Here is a 16,501-nt window from a genome sequence, read left to right on the forward strand (position 1 = left end):
TTAAAAGACATCGACACAGATCATAACAAGTTTCGAATAACTTACATTCGTAATATGACATAATAGGATGTAAAATAGTTTTATTTTTGTAAATGTTTCTAAATTCCACAAACTCCAAACCTCATATTACTCTGTACACTTCAAAAGGCATTTTTCAAAAAGAAAAAAAAAATTCAGACTACTTTACAGGACCAAGAAAAATGTAGCACAGACAGGCAGGATGATGTAATATACAAGAGAAGAAAAATATCCAGGGAACAATTTTGTTACAACCATTCATTGAGAAAATATATACAATTGAGTCTTGAGAAAGTTAAAAAAATACATGCCATATACATTACAAGTTCTAAGACTGTCTCCAAAATTTTACAGTCGACTTGAAATTGTGCACGCAAAAACTTCCATTTCTAAGCGACAGGTGACTTGTGAAGTATAAGAAGCATTTCTGATTAAGGGGAATGCCATCTCTGAAAAAGGTAGCACCACCTTCCCTTCCAAATAGCATCTCCCCCCCTGGGTTTATTCACTGTTCAACATTAAACTGTTAAAATCTTGTCTAACTCGCGACATTAGACGATTCACCTCATTCTTCTCCCCCAATGTAAAAACAAACAAAATCAGGTGAAAAACACAATTGTGTTCCTATGCCTACTGTATTCGTGTTAAAAAGTTAAAAGTTGTTTTTGGGTAGTTAAAACCTAATTCACAGTTTTTTTTCTTCCTTAAATCAAACCTGATTAACAGCAAACAGATCAGAAGGATCTCTTACTAAATCGAAGAGTTCACTTGATTCTGTAATCCATAATTCATTACCACATTATTCAACAAAAATATTTCTTTTCGAGTGGTCAAAGTACGTGTAAGTCACAAAACACTACGCTACAATACCTTACTTTTAATACAACAAAAATACTTTGTGAATTGTGGTTATTTTACAAATTCTGTACAGAATATTCATAATATATACTCTCAAACTGAAATCAAAATGTCCATCTTAAATAAATTTCAACAACAAACAAAAACAATTTAAAAACACCCAAACATCGAGAAGGTTAAGGTAGTATTTGGTCGGTTATTCCTATAGTTTTCTTTATGTACATTTCTTTTTTTTTCTTTTTCTTTTTACAAAAGTAACAGCATGTCTTCAATCTTCAAAACAATAAGCGGTCTAGCCTTCTTTAACTCATCTCATGAATAAAATTCATTCACTCTAATAAATACAAAACGTCCTCTCTCTAAATCCACACAGATCACGACAGAAACCTAGGATAAAACTGACTCATGGAATCAAGTATCTTCAAAGTTCTTTGTGTGTTGTTGTTTTTCGTTCGTTTTTTTAAAGTTTTTTTGTTGTTGTTTTGTGTGTGGTTTTTGTCTTTTTAGTGCAAGTTAATATTCCCTTCGTGGTATTCGTTGCTGTACATTCCTCATTCAGTGATGTCTACATTTAGTCAGGGTATACATTAACAGTATGAAACAAAAAAGGGCCCGCCCTTATAGTGAGAAGCAATAAGGCCGCACCCCCGCACAGTGCTCTCATTGGCTGGTGGATTTCGCGCCTTATGTATACCAAAACAAAACACATGGATACAGAGACAGACGGAGGACCCCAGACACCACAGTGCCTCTCATATCTATGTATAGATATACATATAGATATACACAGGGTGCGATTTGCCGGTGGGGATGGTGGGGATTATCCCCCCCTCTGGTTTACACGTCCTACCCTCTGCTGAATTATTTTTATCCTCTGTGGGGATAAAAATTATCCCCCCCACCCAAAGTATTTTCACCATTACATCGTAATAATTAACAACCAAAATACACAGGGTCCGTCTTCATTTTGAAACATTTTAAAATGTTTCTCAAAATTATCCCCCCCTCTGGTTTTTTCACAAATCGCACCCTGGATATACATATAGATGTATGTATCTACATATAGACATCGCACTAGTCGCGTCTTGCTACTTCCTCGTGTTTCTCACTCCTAGCAAGCCTCCTTTCCTCATTGCCCGACGCGGGACGCCACTCCTGAAACAACGCCTCAGGCCTTTCCGCTCACTTGGAGATGAAACCAAAAGAAAAATACTAAAAAGTCGTACTAATGCCGTTAGTGAGATGGTGAGATGCTATTTTCTTAGTGAGGGTTTTTAGGACACACGCGGACGTACGCGTGCGGGGCAAAAAGGAACGCGCCCTCCGCCGCCGCCTTTGTAACACAATCTCCCAACTTCAGTTGATCCACTTCCTGCACTCGCTGGCGCCACAGAGGCAAGCGATCTTGGGCTGGCCCTCGACAGCGTCAAACTGGTAGTCAAAGCAGAGCTGGAGGACGGGGGGGGAAGAGAGACAGGGGGGAGGAGGAGAGACAGGGTGGGGGAGAGACAGGGGGGAGGAGGAGAGACGGGGGGGAGGAGGAGAGACAGGGAGGAGAAGAGACAGGGAGGAGGAGAGACGGGGGAGAGACAGGGAGGAGGAGAGACAGGGAGGAGGAGAGACGGGGGAGAGACAGGGTGGGGGAGAGACAGGGAGGAGGAGAGACAGGGGAGAGACAGGGTGGGGGAGAGACAGGGAGGTGGAGAGACAGGGAGGTGGAGAGACAGGGAGGTGGAGAGACAGGGGGAGGAGGAGAGACGGGGGAGGAGGAGAGACAGGGAGGAGGAGAGATTGGGGAGAGACAGGGTGGGGGAGAGACGGGGAGGAGAGACAGGGGGGAGGAGGAGAGACGGGGGAGGAGGAGAGACGGGGGAGGAGGAGAGACGGGGGAGGAGGAGAGACAGGGAGGAGGAGAGACGGGGGAGAGACAGGGTGGGGGAGAGAGGGAGGAGGAGAGACAGGGAGGAGGAGAGATTGGGGAGAGACAGGGTGGGGGAGAGACGGGGAGGAGAGACGGGGGAGGAGGAGAGACAGGGTGGGGGAGAGACAGGGAGGAGGAGAGACAGGGTGGGGGAGAGACAGGGAGGAGGAGAGACAGGGGGAGAAGGAGAGACAGGGGGAGGAGGAGAGACAGGACAAGGGGATGGGGAGGAGGAGAGACGGGGAGGAGGAGAGACGGGGGAGGTGGAGAGACAGGACAAGCGGAAGGGGGAGGAGGAGAGGAGAGACAGCACAAAGGGTTGGGGAGGAGAGGAGAGACAGGACAAGGGGATGGGGAGGAGGAGAGACAGGACAAGGAGATGGGGAGGAGGAGAGACAGGACACAGTGAGGGATGGAGAAGAGAAAAGAGAATGAGATGTTGAAGGTCATACGATACTAACTCGTACAACTAGTTGCTAGGACCCTACAAAAAATAAAGGATGTATTTGTTATGTAATTCTAATGTACGTACCTCCTCCCCTTTCTCTATCCTCCGGTTACAGCTGATGATGATCTTGTAGCCTCGTTCGAAGGTCACCACCTCGGCCACGCAGTTGGGAGCGCAAGAGTGGTTGATGTATCTTCATTGGGCGGAGAACAGACGCATGGTGAAAACGACGCACAGTGTCATTGTAGACAGACGGCGGTACGAAGGGGACAGTGTCGATGGAGGGAGTCACGATGGGAGCAGGTTAACAGGAGAAAGAGGGAGGTACAGTACCTGGCCAGACCTCCGCTTCGTGTGGCGTCCACCACATGCTCGCTGTCGATGCGGAACATGAACACTCCTCGATTCTGGAAGGGGTCCAGAACACAGATTAGATTTCTGCAGCCCGTCAACACTAGAAGGGAGTGTTGTAGTGACACAGAGTCGCCACAAGATGGTGCGTTGTACTGCACTGCTGCACGAGTCTGGTCGACGCTATAATGCTTTCGACAAAATCGAAAAAGGGTAACCTGTACTGTTAAAATGGTAGTAATCTACGACCACAACATATATCTCATTGCATTATTTACAACTCGAGGTAAAAACAGTTCATCCTACTAAATAGCCAATCACAACAGTTTGGAATAGATATTGCAGTATGCCTGCTTCAACAGAAGCCTAAACGTATCCCGTAAATCTCAAATTTAGGCTCTGGGTAAAGCAACTGGACACATCATTAGCCTCATAAAAAGGTTGGAGTATGTTCTTGGGTTTATTGCCGGGTATAAACCTCTCGTACTCATACAACACGTACTATGTGGTCGTGGGAACACAATGGCATGTTTCTCTATCGTCACTGGCCATAAATAAAATCTTTAGGACGCAAGAGTTGCATCACAGGCCTGGTTGCTAAACTCAAGGCCCAAATTCAAAATGTAAGACAGTCAGTGAGAGTGAAATCTTTTTCAGGCCTCTCCTATGGATTGGTGGGGAGGGGGTTGAAATGCACAAAGAAAAAAAACGAGACAGATTCCACACATTAGCACCCATCACACCTTTCTGAAGGCAAAGTTGTGAAAGATACCTTGCAAAACCACACACATCAGTATGACCTATTATGAGGATGAGGATGATGATGAAGACGACTATTATAACAAGCATGGCTAACACTTGGAGACCTACACAGGGCTGTATTTATGAACGTACCTCACCATGTTGCTGGGCTCCTACATGCTGAGTAGGTAAGAGGGTGTCCTACAGGACTAATACAGTTGGAAGACCTGATTGAGCCATGGCAAGAACGACACGCCATGGCAAGTGTTTTATACCGGACGTGCTGAGGTGTTGGTGATTCTGAGGACGAGGGGGGGACCACTTTGACTGAAGGGGAAGAGAGCGCAATGGAGAACGCTGATGGTGAAGGAGGAGGAGAGACAGGACATTTTACAGCCATTGGGACTGAATCGAGATCAGACTGAATCAGGCACACAGCCAGGGGGCCAGGTTCTGGAGAGGAGTCAGAAGACGCTACAGTTTGAGGTCATACAGCTGGCGTTTCCAAGGCAGGGGGCCACAGTGTAACGTGCTGAAAGAGGCGGCGGGGCCAATGTTAAAAAGACAATGAATTCCCTCCCGGTTTGATGATGCAATGTGGATGTTCAAATGTGGATGTTCAAATGCAGAAGCAGCTAGAAATGAAGGCCAACATTCTGATCTGACTGATGCCCAGCTGAACGCACTCATGGGCTTAAGATATGCAAGAGGTATTCTTGGTACAGGTGGCAATAACCTGGGGGCCCTCTAGTGTGCTGAAGAAGCACATACTATTCATAGGCACCATGCCTAGACAAAAGTTCAGAGGCATAATGCGGTATCTGCACTTTGATGACAAGAATACATGGACTGAGCGTGCAGAGACAAACCAATTTACCTTGATGTCTGAGCTATTTCAACTATTTCTACAATGGCCAAAGGGAGGCTCTGGGAGGATATCACATTGATGAACACCGGGCCCCCTGCAAAGGTTGGAATTCAATTCTGGATGGTGTTCGATGGGGGTACCAAATACAGCCTGAACGCTATTCTTTATTTAGGAAACTATGTAAACAGGCCGCCAGGATAATGGCTTGCTGACAATGTTGTCATTAAACGGACCATTCCTTTCCTCAGGAAAAGGTCAAAATGTCACAACTGATCATTTCTTTATATCAATCGCACTGGTGGCTGTAACCTTTTGGCTCACAGCACTACCTTGGTCTGGGCTATGTATAAAAAGCGCAGGGAGTCTTGAAATGCCACCCTCAGAATTTATCAGGCCAAGGAAAATAAAAGTGTTTCTCTACTCAGTACAGTGCACCCAACAGAAACAATCACGTACTACCATCATTGTAGCCCCTGGTAATAAGCTCTGCAAATATAGTGGATTCAACTAAAGTCCTTCTTGGTAGCCATCGAAGGAAGATCCCACTCAGTTCTCACATACAGTCGATTCTCCAGTCCCATAGTAATCCTGCACCGTTGCGTCGCCTGCAGGACAAAAGCTGAACCGCGGCCTTGCAGCTCCAGCAACGACCATGTTTACAGTGTACAAAAGGTGTGAAATTGCTTGTTACCTTGTTTTCGGATATACTTAATGAATTTGAACGCGCACTCGTAAACAAGATAAATTAAGGACAAGTCACGAAAGGGGCGCTACTAAATCCTACTCCCACTGAGAGTTTTTACTTTATATTCACCAGCAGCCAAAACAACCCACCCACTGGAGTCAAACAACACACCAGAAACAAGCTCTTTCCCATACAAATCCACCCGGTTATTTCGATGACCATCCCCGGGGAGCGTACCTGAGAGCGGTAGATCTTCTCCTTGCTGATGGCCACCTCGTTGCGGAGCACGGTCCCGTTGTACTCGATCATCATGGTCTGCTTCTCGATGTCCTTAGCGGCAAACACCCCCAGACCCTGTGGGAGACGGACAGGGCTACGTGTTTAGAGCTCCAACCTCTACAGGGACGGACAGCAGGGGGTCAACCTGCCTGCTGAGGAACATGCTCCCGAAGCCCCCCCCCCCTCACCTGGACGCGGGAGCGGCCGAGGTAGACGTTGGCCCTCCACTCGTTCTTCATCCAGCGGTACTGGGAGGAGCGCGGGTGCACTACCGGAGGCTTGCTGTGGGGGGCGCCACCTTCTCCCTGGGCCACGTTCTGGTTGGAGCGGGCGCTGCTGGTGGGCACGGCCTGTGGCTGGGGCCTGAAGGAGAGCAACAGGAGGCGGCGTTGTACATATGGGGGCGGGGCTGGTGCTCACACTTTCTTAATCTTCCGTGCGTTGCTTATTAAAACCAGCGTACAATAGCCAGTCCTAAATCCCGCAAGTAATTAACCATCAAAGACCCTGACACATTGTCACCCTATAGTTATCAAAGTGGTTTCAGTTTAAAAATAAAACGTGGCAGCTTTTTAGTTTTTTATTCTAGAGACACCAAATACATTTTAAAATGAATAGATGCACCATCTGCAGGCCCTTTATATTTGTATTTTATTTAAACCATAATCGTGAACCAGGATGATTAGTTGGAATGTCCTCTGTCAAATGAAGGAATTGACTGTTGAAGTCATTATAGCTTCTATCAAAGCCATTGTGTCATAACCATTCCTTAATGTATAGGTGTGACAACAAACCTGTCCTCCTTTCAGTTGCTAGCACGACAGTAATGAATAACCCTCCTGTCTGATTATGAATTGCCTCATGGCCTATAAACATCGACATAAACACCACCAACATGAAAAGGTACTCAATTTGAAAAATTCTCCTCAACCAAGTCTTTTTGGTGTCCTTTGTGACACAGAATTGCCGGATAGAAATGAGCATGACATCACGCTCAACGTTGGACATTAACCTGGTGAAACAGCACCCTCTAGTTTGACTGTAACAAGCAATGGGACAACCAACCCCGGTCTTCCTACACATTCAACATTATCATTGTCACTGTCACGGTTGGATCTAACATAACCAAGTATGATTAACTTTAACTTGGAGTAGTGGACACCTTTAACATCATTAGTATGCCTTACTACCGGCTAATCCTCAACTATGATCTACTACACAATGCTATACTAGTCAACACTCCAACGCCTTTAGTTGTAAACCTACAACCGGGTGGGTCATATGCCGTCCATGATTAGAATTGGTGGCTCTAGAATGTCCATTATGTATTTTTTTCATGGGACGTATTGAAGTGAATCTGCAATCTTGTACGGCGTTTCCAGTTATCTCCTCTATTGGGCCTTACTAGGAAGCAGTGCTTCCCTGCTTGTATAACCTAATACTCCCTGTGTATAATCTGCGTGGCCTGTGTGAACAAACGATGATCACGGCAAATAGTGGCGTGCGCACATCTGATATTTTTGCTGCAAGCAGAGCGAGCAAACAGCCCCTTCAGCAGCAACGTCATGGCAAGACGGCTGCCGGAAATGCCAAGGCCGCTTAAGACCGCAGGACCGGGCATTCAGGAGTAGCCTAGTCTTGGTTACCTGATGACTAGGGTGGTGATGGGCTTGCTGACTCGAGGCTGGGCCCGGGCACTGCCAGCGGGGTTGAACTTGAGCGGCAGCTCCATCAGAGGGTTTCGGCCATAGCGGAACGAGTACCTCTCACAGACTTCCACTCCAGGCAGCTGGAAGGGAGAATTGCATAACAATAATACATTACGAGTTTTCCCAATGAAAGGGTGTCCTTGATGTGTCACCGCCACGATCGTGGACGCCTGATTAGAGTGAATCAAGCCACGAACCGATTCGGCGATTTTGGTGACGGCGGAGATGGTGAGCCCAAACAGGTCCTCTCCTTTCAGGTAGACGGGGAAGAGTTTGAGGGTGTCAGACTCGGTCCTGCGCTCGGCGACTGGGCCCAGGACCTTATCCCATACCCCTGGAGGGACAGAGGAGAGGAGGACGTGAGCTGCTGACAGTAATTGTGTTGTCACCTGCTGCCGCAGGACTCATCTTTCACACTGGGACCCCGTTCACTCTGGGACGGCCGGTCGTTTGTCACGATTGCCTGATATCATCTCGTGGAATTTGACAGGAAACAGTGAAGGCAACATCCTTTTTACCATAATTTGGCATTTTGTGCACCGTTACTAACAAGCCGTATGATTAATCCTGCGCCGTAGAAATGACTTTACTTTGCACATGGCTATCTGTTTACAGTAAAGCGCTATGGGGGCTGCGTTGATTTGTGTGTTGACACAATTGTTTTGACAGCGTTTTCAACGGCAACAATGCATCAGCAAGCTTTAATACAACGACAAATCAACAGCAGAGGCTGTCTTTTTAACATCTCTCTAGGCGGGAAACGCAGGACCAGCGCCTCCAAGGCAGGGGGGCAGCACCGGTACCTTTGGGGCTGGCGTCGGTCAGGACCAGGTCCTCGTGGCCCTGCTCCACCACGCGGATGGAGAACTCGGGAAGCTCCTCCCGCTCCTCCACCGAGCAGACGTAGCGGCAGCGCCGGTTGCCGTGGCGCATGCTCCAGTAGATGCGGCAGGCCTCGTAGCCCGCGGGGAAGATGGCGGTGGGCGAGTGGAAGGCGGCCATCTGCAGCGGCGTCAGCTGGCCCATGGCGTGCAGCACCAGGCTGCCCACGCGGAAGGTGTAGCCCAGCTCGGGCCGCCGCACCGCCGAGGCGATCTGCCGCGCCTCGTCCCGCTGCACGTACACGCGGCGGAACACGGCGAAGCAGCGCAGCTCGTGCTCGACGGCGTGGCCCCCGGCGGCGGCGCCGCGCGGCCGGTGGGCGTGGCACAGCATGGTCTTGTCCTTGTAGAAGGTGCAGTGGGCCTGCAGCGCGCAGGGGAAGTGGTACACGTTGGCGCAGCGCAGCCGGTGGCAGCCGCCGGTGGCGCCCGTGCGCTGGCAGAAGGCGCAGCGCGACGCCTGGCCCCGCCGCAGCGCCGGCTCCACGTTGATGAGCGCGCCCGCCTGCGTCTCGTACACCTCGCTCGACCACAGCGCGCAGTTGAGGTGCACCCAGGCGTCGGCGTCCAGGTTGAGCAGCCGCCCCGGCCCGTCCGTGGCGCCGTCGCCCAGCTGGTGGCAGAAGCAGCAGCGGCGTGAGTCCCGCAGGGCGGCGGGCGGCCGCAGCGAGGCGCCCAGCCTCTTCAGCAGCTCGTCGATCTTGTCCTCGTCGGGCAGCGCGGAGCCCCGGGGCACCAGCACCTGCAGGGTCCACTTCCGCCAGCGCAGGCCCTTCTGCCGCTTGCCCTGGTGCCAGCCGCCCTCGTGGTGGTGGTGGGCCCGCGGCCGCGCCTTCAGCTTCACCGTCACCTTGATGGTGTCCGACTTGGCCTCCGTCTTGGGGCCGAGTCCCGCGCCGAGGAAGGGGAGGGGCGGCGGCGGAGGGCTGGAGGGAGGGGACTGTTTGGGCTGCAGCTGGGCCAGGCAGTGGACGTCCAGCGTGGACATGTTGTTGCTGTACTGGTGCTGGGTCTTGGACAGGCTCTCTTTCTCCGCTGTGTCCGGCAGGAGCTCCACCGTGTCCTGGGGGGGAACAGACGTGACACGCCGCCGTGTCAGGGACGAGGCAAAGAGGAAAATACTGGTGTAAAAAAAAATTTAATCGTTTTGACAAGAGTTTAAATAATAGACTGATACACATTGGCCTGCAGGGCTGAAAAACACACACAGACACTTCGTAAAAAGCGTAACTCTTTCTGACTCGAGGCTTTGTCGATGGAACATACCTTAGTTTCAGGGGTTGACCTTGGCTGGGAGGATGAGGAGAAGAGGAGGAAGCAGCTGTGACTACAGAAGACCAAGTTTCCTTCAGACTTCATCTCCCCGTCAGACTCCTGATGAAACAGAAATATTAACAAAAGATTCACCCACTGGAGGTTAGAGTAGAATAACTATGGTTCTGCTACAAAGGTAAGGAATGAGAAATGTTTGAGGCAAAAGGGCGTGGGTGTACAGAGATGTAGACTAAAATGTTAAGCCCTTGACGACACTTTCAATTGTACGGCAAAAAGAGATGCTAGTATGGCTTCAGACATCCACATCATCTGCAATACAGGCACGGCATGAGGCTATGGACCTTATATAATACAACACGACAATAATGCAATCAGTACCTGTTTGTGGTTAGGGAGGTCTTTGAGGGACTTCTGAACTCCGTTTCCCAGCACCACCACCTTGCAGTGGCAGCACCACTGGGGTTTGGATCCAGGGCTGCCGGGGATCTTCTTGTCTGCTCCTCTGACTGCAGCTGAGCCTGAGACACAAAAACACATCAACGTAAGTGAGCGAATAACCAGGAGTTACATTATCATTTTTTTACAGACCTCGTGCAGGTGCCTTCCAGAGCTCATTTGTGGCAACTAAATATCCTTTTGTTAAACACTGCTCAATGAAAAGCAGCCTACAGATAATTACATCGCAATGGTATATACATCATAAAATAAGACGAGACATGATTCATTAAACTGCAATTCCTCTGGGTAATCGCATCCCGGTGGCGACAGCCCTGTAATTAGTATTGAATTCATCCAGAGGCCAGCGAGGAACGCATCAACAACACCAGTCATAAACTAGTATCACACTGGATAATCGCACCCCTGGCTGTCAAGTCCCATTTCTGTGCTCACCCCGGACAGCCAGCCATCCACATTAATTATGATCTGTATTTTTCGCCTGACGAGATCACGGCCGTCCGACACGTCACGGTCCGGCACCGGTCAGGTGACGTTGCGGCTTCCATCGAGCCGACGATCGTTACTGCGTTTCATTAGCTGAGACAATCAATAAGGACGCCTGTCTGCGTCCGAGCCGGTGCCGTCGCCTAACGCCCCCGGACGGGATAACGACGCGTGGGACGAGGAACGATCGTCTGTAAACACCGCTCAGAGAGAGCGCTAATCGCATCTGGGGACGCGTAAAGGGCGGAACAATTACGGGGTCTTCAGTGTCTTCCCGGGGGTGGGGCACTCGATCGCTTTGTGTGTCTTCGGAATCGAAGCTGCGTCACGCCAGGCGCCATCATGTGAGGCAGAACCAACAGAGGCGGCGGCCTCTAAAGAGGGCGCGTTCACTGCGGTGTGACGGAAACTGTAGACCCATTTCACGGCGGTGTCAACTTGTACAAAAAAAAAGGTGTAGGTGTCGCTCATAGCCCTAATTATGGGTATGCTCCGCGTCTGAGAAGTAGACTTGTCTTCGCTAGTTTATTCTAATATTCACGCCCTGGTACATTCATAGAATGAATAACCCCTAATTAGTGTTAGGAGTGACACCTGTGTTTATCCCTCCATGACACCTCTGTGAGAACGCTCCATTAGGAGCTCATGTGACACAGTGTGCATCTCACCCGGGCTGTGGTGCTGGAAGCGCTGCTGCTGGTTCTGCTGCATCGTGCCCTGCGACGTCCCGTTGGGCCTCATCATCATCTGGCCCTGGGGCCGCTGGTGGAGCGCGGCGGCGTCCATGCGCGCCTGGAAGGCTATGGGGGGCGGCCGGGTGTCGAGGCCGCCGTGGGGGCCCACCCGCAGGCCGCTGAGCATGGCCAGGGGACCGCGCTCCGGCGTGCTGCTGACCTGGTAGCTGCTGGGGATCTTGACGCACAGCAGGTCCGAGATGGCCGCCACGACTCCTGTGATGTTCTGGATGAACACGCACACAGACGCACAAAGAGTCAGATGCATTTCCGCTTTTAGAGGAAGTCATCTAGAATCTTAAAAATGTAATATTATTTTTTAGAAACATTTTTTTTGCATTTTTGATTTATCGAGTCTGAGCTTTAAAAAAACCGAAGCCCTAAGCCTTTTATAACACAGAACTGAGAAAAGGAAAGTGTGTTGAAGCAACTGAAATGGAAACACTGTATTGGCCTCACCTCTGCAGCTGCCGGCCGCAGAGTGATGGCCACCGACACCAGGCCCTGTTTGGAGTCGTTCCCCATGGCCCCATAGGGGGCGCCAAAGAACACTCCGGAAGGCTCCGTCTTGATGTCTCTCAGCTTGATCTCTGTGCCTGCAGCCAGATGAAGGCGCGTTATGGATGAAGCAACAACAAATACAGCCATGGTTCCCTATCCTCTATCCTGGCCTCATGTTTGTTGTTGTTTATCGTTGTTGTGTACCTTTCCCATGGGGAGGGGGGAGCATGGAGAGGATGGGGGACAGGCAGGGCGATCGGGGCTCCTCCTTAACGCGGGCCAGGTCAGGGTAGCGGCTGATCTCGGCGCCTGCTACACTCTCTGGGGACGACGACGGCACGAAGCTGTCCGGTGTGTCTCTGTCCTTGCCGGGCTCCTGCCCCCTGTTGCTGTGGAACACAAGAAGAAGAAGGAGGAACACGGGACGCCATTAAGAGCACTGATGCAGCTCTCTGTCTGGGTGTGTGCGTGCTCGTGTGCGTGTCTGTGTCTGCACATGTCTTTATGGGTTTGTGTGTGTGTGTGTACATGTCTGCGATGTGTACATGTGTGTGTGTGTACATGTCTGTATGCGCGTACATGTCTGCGCGCACATGCGTGTGTGCGTGCGTGTACGTGCAAATGAGTGCGTGTGTGGACATGATACATGTGTGCATTTCTTGATTCTCGTCAAGCTTTCTCTCATCACACCTGAATCACATCTCCAATATGTGGAAGTCATTTCCATCCCAGAACTTGGACCATGCTAATTGCAATTAGAACTGCTGGCTGTAACCCTTTGAAATAAAAATTGCCTACATTTGCACATTCTTTCTAATCTTTGGTTTCACTGTGACAAGCATATTAGGTTATGTGTGACCAATATCTGAAACGAAACGCACAATGCCATATTCTATTAGTTGAAGTGAATCTGAAAAGAATAAGGATACAGGCGGTAACGTAATGTTCCGGGGGGTCCGCCTGGGTCGGGGGGGGGGGTTACCTGAGCTCCTCCTGGTTGTTGTGAGGGGGGGTGGGCAGGGAGGCGGGGACGTCCACGGTCTTGGGGCCCTGGGCGATGGCCCGAGCCAGCAGGTCCTCCTCCGCTCTGAACTGGACGTGGAGGGGCTTGGGGACAAGTCCTTTAGACACTGGGTGGAAGGGGCATATGGATCATGGTAAGCGTTTTGTTAATTCATTGTAAAATTGCTTACTCACCGGAACTAAAAAGGCTTTTATGAACAAAAAGCACTTTACTTATGCTGTAAAATAAAGCTTCTCCAACAATCATCAAATAAAGCATTTTTATTCTGGGCCAAAAACTAAAACAAGCGTTTTGTTGTTTGCAGTGACTTCCATGGAGGGTTTGTGTTATGAATCTAATGCATACCCATAGCAGCGGCCTTGCTGGCCAGCTCCTCTGTGGTGGCGAAGCCATTGATCATCTTCTGGCGGTTGACTGGAGGCGGAGTCGGAGGGAGGGACGCCGGGGGCGTGGGGGGGTTGCTCAGGTTGCTCTGCTGTAGATCATAATAATAACAACGTTAACCGGTCTTCTATAGATAGGGTGGTAACCTGTCTCTGCTGTAGATATGTTATTGATAACACAATGTTAACCTGTCTGTGCTATAGATATCATATTATTAACACAATGTTAACCTGTTTCTGCTGTAGATATGATATTGATAACACAATGTTAACCTGTCTCTGCTATAGATATCATATTTATAACACAATATTAACCTGTCTCTGCTATAGATATCATATTAACAACACAATTTGAATCCGTCTCTGCTATAGATATCAAATCTGGGGTTACAGAGAAGCACCTTGACCATCATATGCAAGATGCTTCAGCAATATCAATGAAGAAGCAGTACCAAAATAATCCAGGTGTTCACTGCCAATTCCACATGTTGTTGCCTTCCCTTGCTAGTTCACCCACAGACTTATAAACGTGTGCAGCTCACACACCAAGGCCGCCGTTTCCAGCTGAACTCCCGAGGCCTCACCGACCCTCACCGCCCCGTGCAGCCCTTTTGACTGACACCGCCTTGGCGGAGACCCTCCCCTTCCTTTGGGTTACCGCGGGACGCATGTCACCCCGTAGGGACGCCGGCCCGCCTTACCTTGTAGGCCAGCTGGGAGTAGTAGTCGGAGACGCCGTCCAGCGAGGCGCTGCCGAAGGCCCCAGAGAGCAGGCTCTCCCCGTTCAGCTGGCTGCTGCCGTAGGGGGCGAAGTGGGCCAGGTTGACCCCGATCAGGGGCTCCATCAGGGGCAGCATGGACAGCTGCTGCAACACGAGAGGGAGGGATTAGCACCGGGTCGTGTGAGAGAGACGCTCCCCTTCAAGGGAAGTCACGCCAGCTCCATTAGCTAACCAATCAGTTGAAACACGGCTTGGTGGCGGGGCGAGGGAGAGACGGTGAAGGTGTTGTGGAGTGATGTGGTGGGGGAGCCATAAATGGTGGTGGGTAAAGCCATAAATCCAACGCAGTGTCAAGCTCAATAGGAACAAACAAGAATAACAATGCATTGCAGGAACCCCTGAAGAGCGACTTGCAAAAGAGCAGGATGGCGATATGCTTTCCTTCCCATTATTTTGCCACATACTGTTTTGAGACGTTTTTCTCTAATGGCATGAGCTCTGAGCAATGTGTTGTTCTATTGAAGATATACTGTCTGTAAGAAAGTATGTGCATACTACCCAAGCATGTGGTCCGCCAACATGAAAACCATTTTTTACCAGGAAGCATATGGAAAGTTGTAAACCCAGATAAACCGTGCTGACCTCCCTGTTCTTTTGGTATTTGGCAAATAGGCTGCATAAATGTTTGCAGCGACATGCTTTTTCTGCAAATTGCTCTTTAAAATGCTCCATTTCCAATTCACCCTTTTTCTTTTTTTAGAAAGTGGTTCAAAATGTGTGTACACAAATTGCACCAAATACATTTGCAGTTATCCCATCTCCTTCCACTCAGACGAAGGCCCTCATGTCTTTGTCTCCAATCCTACAGTATTTAAAACGGAATTATTGACTGGGGCCCGTTGGTTAAACAAAGCCGGTATATTTCCATTCAACAATTACCTCAGATGTAATGCATATAAGAAGTCTGTTTTCAACATGCCCTTCTTTTTTAATTTGCTTGGTTTCAAATTGCTGGATGTTTTCCAGAGCAGAACACAAAACAGCCAGGAAATATTTACAAGCTTTTGTGTGCTGTCGATTAAAATCTGGTCGTTTGTGGGGCACACAAATCAATTATGATGTTTTGTGTTCAACTGTACTTAATGAGATTCAAATTCAGCAATCGCTTCTCTCTTTAGAAGAAATAAATAAAATTATTTGATAAAAACTGCAGAGGGGAGGAGGATGGGGGTCCTACTTAATAATAATCCTCCTTAACTTCCCCTACTAGAACTAATGCCTTGCTTTACGACTTTCATAATGACAGCACCATGCCTGTTACGTGGTGATACCTGGCAGACAGTGGAAACACGCTGGTCATGTTAATTAATACTGAGGCCTACTGAAGGAATTACACCAATGCTATTATCTTGTTTGTGTATCACTGCAGCTATTTCTGTAATAGCTACCCTAACCTTCCGTATTTTTACTTCCTGTAAAACTACATTTTACATTTTTTCATTACAAACACTAATTTAAGTACGCTTGAACTGCAAACTTTATAATGCACTTTTAATAATATACCACCACAATATGATAAATAACATTAAAAATAAAATACAAATGATACAACCCTACTTCTACAACAATATGAATTAAATAAATGCATTTCTGCATTTTATAATATTCTATAACCAGTTCTCATCCAAAAAGCATTTTCCATTACCCCCGCAAATAAAAAAACAACCACAACAAAAGAAAACTTTGCTGTTGGCGCTGCCTCCAGTCTATCTGAGCTGCTGATGTCATGTGGACGGAGTCATGGTTCACCTGTTTGATCTGTGTCATGACGTTGTCGGTGCCAGAGTGTGTCAGCTGCCTGTCCTCCCCCTCCTTCTTCCTCTTCTTGTAGCGCGACGCCGGCAGCTTCTCCCCGCTCTTCGGTGTCCTCTTCTTCTTCTCCTTCTTCTTCTCCTGCTCCGTGTGCAGGGGTCCCGGGAAGTCGGGGAGGCCATCGGAGTACGCCTGGGGAAATGAGGAGACGCAGGGTTATTTTTGTTTTTAACAGAAGCTCAAAAGACGCAGGCCGATGATTGACAAGTGTGATTAAAAAAAAAGGTTCAGCGAGGCAGGGGATGACTCATCCACAAACCAGCAGTGCTATGAGTCAGGGATTCAATCG

General features: G+C 49.0%; 1 protein-coding gene across 9 annotated transcripts in view; it reads right to left on the reverse strand.

Annotated features, from left to right (window-relative positions):
- Positions 1-63: 63 nt before the first annotated feature.
- kmt2cb (lysine (K)-specific methyltransferase 2Cb) overlaps positions 64-16,501 on the reverse strand; it is a 74,650-nt gene continuing 58,212 nt past the window's right edge. For 8 of the 9 annotated variants that reach the window (XM_079751629.1, XM_079751626.1, XM_079751622.1 and 5 more), the window contains 17 exons: positions 16,150-16,344; positions 14,320-14,484; positions 13,581-13,710; positions 13,194-13,341; positions 12,416-12,600; positions 12,170-12,306; positions 11,645-11,936; positions 10,413-10,552; positions 10,026-10,133; positions 8,682-9,822; positions 8,076-8,212; positions 7,816-7,958; positions 6,358-6,532; positions 6,128-6,244; positions 3,579-3,652; positions 3,330-3,438; positions 64-2,325 (listed from right to left, as the gene is read on the reverse strand). In XM_079751629.1, coding sequence (XP_079607755.1) covers positions 2,233-2,325; positions 3,330-3,438; positions 3,579-3,652; positions 6,128-6,244; positions 6,358-6,532; positions 7,816-7,958; positions 8,076-8,212; positions 8,682-9,822; positions 10,026-10,133; positions 10,413-10,552; positions 11,645-11,936; positions 12,170-12,306; positions 12,416-12,600; positions 13,194-13,341; positions 13,581-13,710; positions 14,320-14,484; positions 16,150-16,344 — 3,489 coding nt within the window. In that variant the 3' untranslated portion in view covers positions 64-2,232. The remainder of the gene's footprint in view (positions 2,326-3,329; positions 3,439-3,578; positions 3,653-6,127; positions 6,245-6,357; positions 6,533-7,815; positions 7,959-8,075; positions 8,213-8,681; positions 9,823-10,025; positions 10,134-10,412; positions 10,553-11,644; positions 11,937-12,169; positions 12,307-12,415; positions 12,601-13,193; positions 13,342-13,580; positions 13,711-14,319; positions 14,485-16,149; positions 16,345-16,501) is intronic. The other variant, XM_079751623.1, reaches the window with a different exon arrangement.

The sequence above is a fragment of the Pollachius pollachius genome (genome assembly GCF_949987615.1).
Source record: "Pollachius pollachius genome assembly, chromosome: 14".
Taxonomy (NCBI): Eukaryota; Metazoa; Chordata; class Actinopteri; order Gadiformes; family Gadidae; genus Pollachius; species Pollachius pollachius.